The sequence below is a fragment of the Musa acuminata genome, chromosome BXJ3-9 (genome assembly GCF_036884655.1).
Source record: "Musa acuminata AAA Group cultivar baxijiao chromosome BXJ3-9, Cavendish_Baxijiao_AAA, whole genome shotgun sequence".
Lineage (NCBI taxonomy): Eukaryota > Viridiplantae > Streptophyta > Magnoliopsida > Zingiberales > Musaceae > Musa > Musa acuminata.
Genome location: NC_088357.1, coordinates 470,542 through 477,937, shown reverse-complemented (window position 1 = coordinate 477,937; position 7,396 = coordinate 470,542). Strand labels below are relative to the sequence as shown.

General features: G+C 42.0%; 1 protein-coding gene across 1 annotated transcript; it reads left to right on the top strand.

Moving 5' to 3' along the window:
• The first annotated feature begins 3,055 nt into the window (after nucleotides 1-3,055).
• LOC135649966 (protein NEGATIVE REGULATOR OF RESISTANCE-like) lies at nucleotides 3,056-3,481 on the top strand. Its single transcript, XM_065168972.1, has one exon. It carries the CDS (start codon nucleotides 3,056-3,058, stop codon nucleotides 3,479-3,481), a length of 426 nt encoding a protein of 141 aa, XP_065025044.1.
• The last annotated feature ends 3,915 nt before the right edge of the window (nucleotides 3,482-7,396 follow it).

Genomic DNA, 7,396 nt, shown 5'->3' with positions numbered 1-7,396 from the left:
ATTAAAATTTTAGTTTCTTTTATATCTAAACGAATGATCTGACCTTTCGCGTTGATTGTGCTATATATTAAGGAAGAAATCGAGCAAAACAAAACCTTTCATGATACACGAGACGAACATGGTATATAGGACTATCATCGCAGGAATATTTTCAAATTTTTCGTAATTTTTATTTTTTTTATTATATTAGAAGAGAAAAAAAAAGTATATCAAACAAATAAATAACTACCGATGGGATTCCCTCTTTAATCTTTAATCTTGTTTAAAGCGACATGCATGTTTCCAAATTGGCTGGGTTGAGTTGGGTTGGGTTGGGGGTCGAGCTCTCTTGGCTTTTGGGAAACCAAACCGCCGGTGATGATGATGGTCGTACTTCGATGACACCACCACCCTTTCTTTTCCGTTATTTCTTCTCCTACGTATTTTCTAGATATATATATTTGCTAAAAACACTCTTTGTCACACTATATTAATGCCTTTATTGTAATAATATTAATATTTATTTTCGGTAGCATACGTCATTCGGAGTCCACGATTGTGTCGTATTATACTGACACTTGTAATAACAACAAATATTTGCCATAAGGCTGAAACGAAAGAATACTATATTATATTAGCGATCATCGATTTCTTTAAGTAATTAATAATTAATTCATTCGTTCTCTACTATTCTACCGCTCTCATTTCGACCCCACAAGCCAATAAAATCATCTAAATGACGCCTACTAATTAATTGATTAAATAGTGTAAAAGGAACTAAAGCAAATGCATGGCAGCCAATGCAAGATTCAAATTTCCAAGGGATTAAAGAGAGATAGCACCTGACCGACCACTCACTCACTATATGAGTTAATTACAAGGGAAAAGACGGCGGTAGGCTCGCCTCGACTCCTCTCTGTGTGTTCCACGACAGTGGTATGAAGCTGCGTTGATTTCGACTAGTCTAAGAAATCGCAAAAGCTTTCGTCATGGTTCGGCTGCTTGTGCTTGTGCGAGCAGCAAAAAGAAATGAGAGGATGATGATACCAAGGTTTTGTGCCACGCGGTACACACGCATGCATGAATCCCTCCCACCTTCCACGACTCGATGATTGATTGATGGGCGTTTGTTTGGATCTCATCTATCTACCTCTTCTGCCATTTTTTAGTGCATCGCCCAGCCAACTTGAGCTTATCATGTACTCTGAAACAACAAAAAGCAATCTCATGTAATGACATCACAGTGCATGCGGCTTGCCCTATCTATAAAGTCCCATAAATAATAATAATAATAATAATAGAAAAAATCACTATATATGCTTGCATGGTGTGCCTCCTTTCTTTGAGTATAGCAAAATATAGAATGGCACGCCCTTGGGATTGATTCCTCATCCCTTGTAGCCATCCAAAAGCCGATTTGGTGTCTCCGCAAGGTAGAGGGAGACAGCACGCAGTAGTGACTTGGATTCCTCGTCTCTTTTTATCTTTTTGGTGGAATGGCTCTTTGGCCGTCTTCTCTAAATTCCTCACCGAAACATGAACACTATTGGACACGTACGTGTGTATCTTTGCTCGCTCGCTTGCTTGCTGCGACCGGCCGATGACAATATTAAACACGGCCGACGACCAATTAAGCGTGCTGCCGTGAAGAACAACTACCTAATGCTGTGGTGGACATAATAATAAATGCTCCTCACGACTGGTCTCCATCGTGTCATCATCATACTAGGTGAGCGATGATAAGATGCCTTGAGGATAGATAGATAGATAGATAGATAGATAGATAGATAGATAGATAGATAGATAGATAGATAGATAATAAAGGAAGGAATCGCGTTCTTGCTTTGCCGTCCAGAGAGATGACGCTTGTGTTATCAGGTCTCGAACATGTGTTGCAAGTCCAGTTAAGCCCATAACAGGGCACCTCGCATCCTTAAAAAGATGTTGAAGGAAGGACATCAGCCATAGTTTCAGGTAATATGTTTTATTTATTGGCAGTGCACGGTTTGGTATCAAATCCAAACAAATTAGCTTTGGAGGGTAAAAGAAAAAGGATGGATGAGCACGCAGGGTTCCATAAAATATTGAAAGTGCTGCGTTCGTATGGTTGGGATCGAATCACTCAGTAGTCATGTAATGTGGAAAGGAATGTTGGTGTGAAGCTCCACTAATACTACCTTTACTTTTCCTTTGATTCTGATGTTGCAGATGTCCATCGTTAGAAATAACAGCAGGGAAGGGAAACGGGAAAAGCCACATGTCATGGATCCATGACTCCTCTAGCTATATGTTTAGACCATTGGGAGGAATTGGACATATTATAAAGATAAGATCGTAATTATTGTTATACAAAATCTTTATCTAATCTACAAATGCATCATCGGACGATATCATTGACCGATAATCATATTCAAGATCTAATTTAATTGACCGATAATCGATTTACTATAGACTAAATCGTATGATGCAAGAGACGAGAAGAAATATGTTAAACCCTTTAACTATATTTGTGATTTCCTAATAAAACAAACAAAATTTGTCATCCATAATGCATACCTATTTTAAAATATGATAAAAAGCAATTAATGAATGCAAAAGTAATTTTTGATCGACATAGAATGCTTAAAAAAAAAAAAAAAAAAAGGTGACCCATATGTTGGGTTAAGCTGAACCGTCTATGTTTGAATGAGAATAATAGGCTCAACCATTCGATATTGGGTTTCGGGCTTCGTGGGCTCACATTTCATCAAGATTGGATTTCTAGCTTCGTGGGCTCACATTTTTTTGTTGTTGATGTTATCTCTTGATGTCCAAAACAGGTTTCTTTCTTCCGTCATTCCATGTGGAGGCGAAGCTATCCCCTCCTCCCCCGATGACGACACTTTTCATTCGTCATCGGCCCCGGTCATATTACCCAAGACTCACCACTGTCGCTTTTGTAGTCTGCCCTCCCCCTCCTTCTATTATATATATGTTGTCCATTCATCGTTTTTACCTGCGGATTCTTTTCATCGTCTCGCTGAAGACACGAGGGAGAGAAACAGAGAGGAGGAGAATTAATCCTTCGTCCTATCTTATGGCGACGACGGCGGCCAAGAAGAGGCCGGGTGGCGACGGCGCCGAGGAGGAGAGGTGGACACGACGGTGCAGGGCCGAGGAGGCTCAGGTGACCGACGACGAGGTCGAGGAGTTCTTCGCCATCCTCCAGCGGATGCGGGAGGCCGCCAGATTCTTCGTTGCGACGAGGGGTGGTGCTGCTGGTCGTGAGGGCGTCGGCGGCGAAGCCAAGGCGGAGAGGGTGACGCAGACGGCGCGGCGGTGGCAGCCGGCGTTCGAGAGAGAGGACTTCCAGGAGTCGGGCGCCGTCGAGAATGCCGCACGGAGGGGGATGGTTGCGGCTGTATCGGAGGAGGAGGTTGAAGCGGTGGTGGAGAGCGGGATCCCGAGGGAGTCGCTCGATCTGAACGCCGTGCCGGTGACCGAGGAATTAAATCGAGCGTGACATGACGCGCTGTTCTCCCACCCCATTTGAGTCCGGTGGTTGTGTTCTTTCTGCATTCAATTTGGTGTAATCTTCGAGTTGTAAACCATATTCTAACACAAGATTTGGTATTTGCGACATATTTATTATATATTGGGGTTTTTGGGTAACTGTGAGAGGGTTTCTTAGTCGTCTCATGGCCCATTATTTCTCATCTGCCTTGCATTTCTCAATCTAAATGTCGTCTAAATGCATTTATTATTATGCTGCTCAATATGTAGCCAGACATTATTATTATTATTATTATTATTTTTGACCCAAACAAACACAGATTGTTTAAGAAAAAGGTAAGTGGAGTCAAAATTTGTGGTGAGCGTCAAACATGGCAACTCAGAGCATTAGATTTATTATCCACCGCGCGTCAACTTTGAAGTCGGCATGGCATGCATGGGTTCTTACCTCCACAGTCAAACAAACGCTACGTATGTCATCGACGAGAAAAATGAGATCGAAAAGATGGAATGCCTTTTGTCGAAAACAGATTTGGCAGCCAAGACTCCAAACCCGAGGCTTTCAGAGAGAGAGAGAGAGAGAGAGAGAGAGAGAGATAAAAGACTCGTCCTCGTTCGAGGGAAGTCCGAGTTGCTTAAATAAAAGAAAGATGGTAGTTTCTCTATGTATTCTTACTCGTTATACCAATAAAGAGGTAGTGCTGAGAATGTTCCCGGAGACTTCCGATCATCTCCAGCAAATAGAGACAAAACATTAGCAATTAAACAAGTGATCCGCAGCAGGGAAACTACAAGGAGGCTTCGTTCCAACAACCAAGTAGTGCAATTATTCTATGCACAGATCGACCGCGGCTTCTTCGTGAGTTCGCATGATGATGATGATGACGATGATGTGTGGCTCGACAAGGTCAGGGGTCTTTCTTTTTTATTTATTGTAGACGGGAGACCTACGGAATATTATTATCGTTATGCTCGAGACACGAAGGTCAGACGAGAGTATTGTATCTTTCCTATATTTTGTACATAAAAAGACTATAAAAGTGTTTCCATTACTCGCATCCAAAGATGAGAGACAAAAATCTAGTTTTCCTCTACGTGATTTATAGTGAGTGTTCTTTCAATAATTTTCATCTTATGTTTTTTCCTTTAATTTATTTATGCTGCAACATCTCATGGCCACAAACAAACGAGTTGAAGATTTTTTCGATGAGGTCTGCATGAAAGTGGGGAAATACATCTTAGGACAATGATTCTTGTCTTTTTTTTTTTTTTGAATTTATTTCAAAATGGCATGTTTCTTAATCTTTCTATTCACCATTTCTTTAACAGTCGGTTAGTTGATTAATAGAGCACGGCCCAACAACTCAAAAATTGTGGTGAAGTACGTTGATATGGGCCCAAGTTTCGGGCCCGTTTTATTAGGCCCATTTATGACACGAGGGGTGTGTTTGAAGCTCTTTTGTTTTCACGACATCAAACAAGCCAAAAACAAAATCAAGAATTAGGGTTGTGTGCTAGCAAATTAAAGCATGGGAGAAACTATAAGAGTTACTAACTAGTGCGACCTTTTTATGCAGCCATACTTAGAACACCACGTCCAGCAATAACTAGCTATCGTACTACCTTAATCTGCTAAAGAATCAACCCCACGTTAATCTTTGTTTTCTTTATTCGACTCATGAAATATAGCATTCGCCGTGTCGAAAGGGTCGAGTGGCCACCACGCGCCCTTTTATTAAACAAGTGAAGGCGAGTAGGTCTTTGGCTTGATTGTTGGACTTGCACGGCCTCCTGGTACTTAGAAATCTTATTTGCAGCAGTAGTCGTTGGACAGATCTCACAGATTCCAGCGAATCCAAGGATTAAGATAATGTTGTGATTACGTCATTGCTTAGGTTTACGAGTGCTATATATTATTGAGTATGCACGAAGCTCAAGTGTGAGGGGGGGGGGGGGGAGGGGTAGAGATAGCGGATAATTCCGCCCTAGGTTTTGCTACCCAAACCATGACTCGACTGCAGTCGGAGATATAGATATACGAGCGTACGGCAGAACAATTTTGCGTCGGAGAAGGTTAGTAGCTCCTCTGTCTTTCTTAAGACTGGGATGCACTTCAACTAATGGCCCACTGGGGGATACAAATAGCATCAAGCGAACGAATCGTTGATATAGAAATCCCGGAAGAATAAGAAAGAGCATCATTTTGCCATGCATTGAGGCATAAATACTCAACAAATTTGACGATCGATATACCTCAAAAGAACATTTGAAACATCGCCTTGTCATTTCCTATTAGCTGAAAATTATAGACATAAATAGGTAGGTTGAATTCTCGGGTCAAAGTTGACTATCTTCAGAAGTTGCAGGGCAGAAGACGTGATCATGGGGGTCTGCTTCCTAGCTGAATCCACCGATTAATTGACTTGTTCAACTCGTTTTCCTTTTCTTCCCCCAAAAATCCTGACTTGCTTCCATCTTAATTTTGTAGTAGAGCGATATGAACAGACGTATTCATCTCCTCGTCACCATGAATATTAGAGTAAGAATAGTGTGCATGTAAGATTGGACATGGAGATTGCAAATTATGTTTTTGCCTCTTAAATATGTTTGTTCCATGAAATACCGCTATTGCAGCCACATCACAGATGGGGCAGACCACGAGACTACTGATCTCCAGAAATTGTCTGCTCCAAACACGGTTTCCTTCGTCCAACCTTTGACGAGATAAAATCCAAGTGCCCACGACGATAAAGACGGGAGAACGAGAGAGAGAGAGAGATTTGAGCCACCGGATGCTGTAGGCCGAGGAGGCTTGTGTCAGCCACGCGCCTGGTTATTAGAAAATACTTGAGGTGCATCCGCGTAGGCGCGGAGCGGCGACGGCGACGGCGACGGCGACGGCGACAGCGACTCTCTCCTACTCCCAAGTCTCTTTCTTACTAGAGATCTCTGGAAGAGCGTTTGCTTGATTGATTAAGCAAGAACTTGAGAGTGCGGCGGATCCCACCCACATGCGAATAATCTAAACCTTTGATCCTGACTCTGCGTCACCGATGATGTGTGTGTGTGTCTACTCCAATCTGTATAAAATTAGATGGATGGTGGTGGGTTTCTTTTTCTATCGTCGGTACTTGTAATTAAACAAGGCATCCACCGCTCCATATTACCTTCACAAATGGAGAGAGCAGCAGCAGGAGAAAAGTAAAAAATGGGAGCACTCATCAACCAAAATGCAAGAATTACCTGCAGATATACTGTCCGATTAAGCTGAATCATAAAAAGTATGCTTCTCCTGCTCAGGAGAAAAAATAAAAATCATCACCAACTTGGCAATGATGATTACGATAGCACTTGCCATTTTGTATTGTTATATTCCTAATTTTCTTCTGCACTCGACCATCAGCACCAAGCGTGCCTGCTGACATCTGACACCACACCCTCTGTCTCTCTTTTCTTATTCTAATTAATCGTGACAGGGATTTTTATCACGGTTTCCATCTGCCTTGCCCTCACTGTTGCTCCTTTGTAATGGAATACGGTCTCTCTCTTATCCTCTTCCTCTTCGGGAAGCTTAATTTGCTAATTGCAGTGAACCCTCGAAGCCGCTGCCTCGAAGAAAAGAAAAAAGATACTTGCTAGATCTTAGCCTCGGCCGCCCTTCTCCATCCTCCTGCTTCTACGTATCTCACCATTAATACAAGTCACAGCGCCTCTGTTTGATTCTACAAGTTTGCATTGTATTCACCAATTCCGTGAAGTCTTCCATTATATTGGCTTTAACTATATATTTCCTGCATGAAGTGCGAACTGCTGCTGCGAGATGTAACCATGAATTAGATGATACATTCCCTCTTTAAAGGTAACAAATATAGACAGACCTTCACCGTATATTCTCACACAAACGATATCGCATGAAATCTACTGG

What these genes read in the sequence shown, in the direction of transcription:
- LOC135649966 (XM_065168972.1), top strand. Translation starts at nt 3,056, where the DNA reads ATGGCGACGACGGCGGCCAAGAAGAGGCCGGGTGGCGACGGCGCCGAG.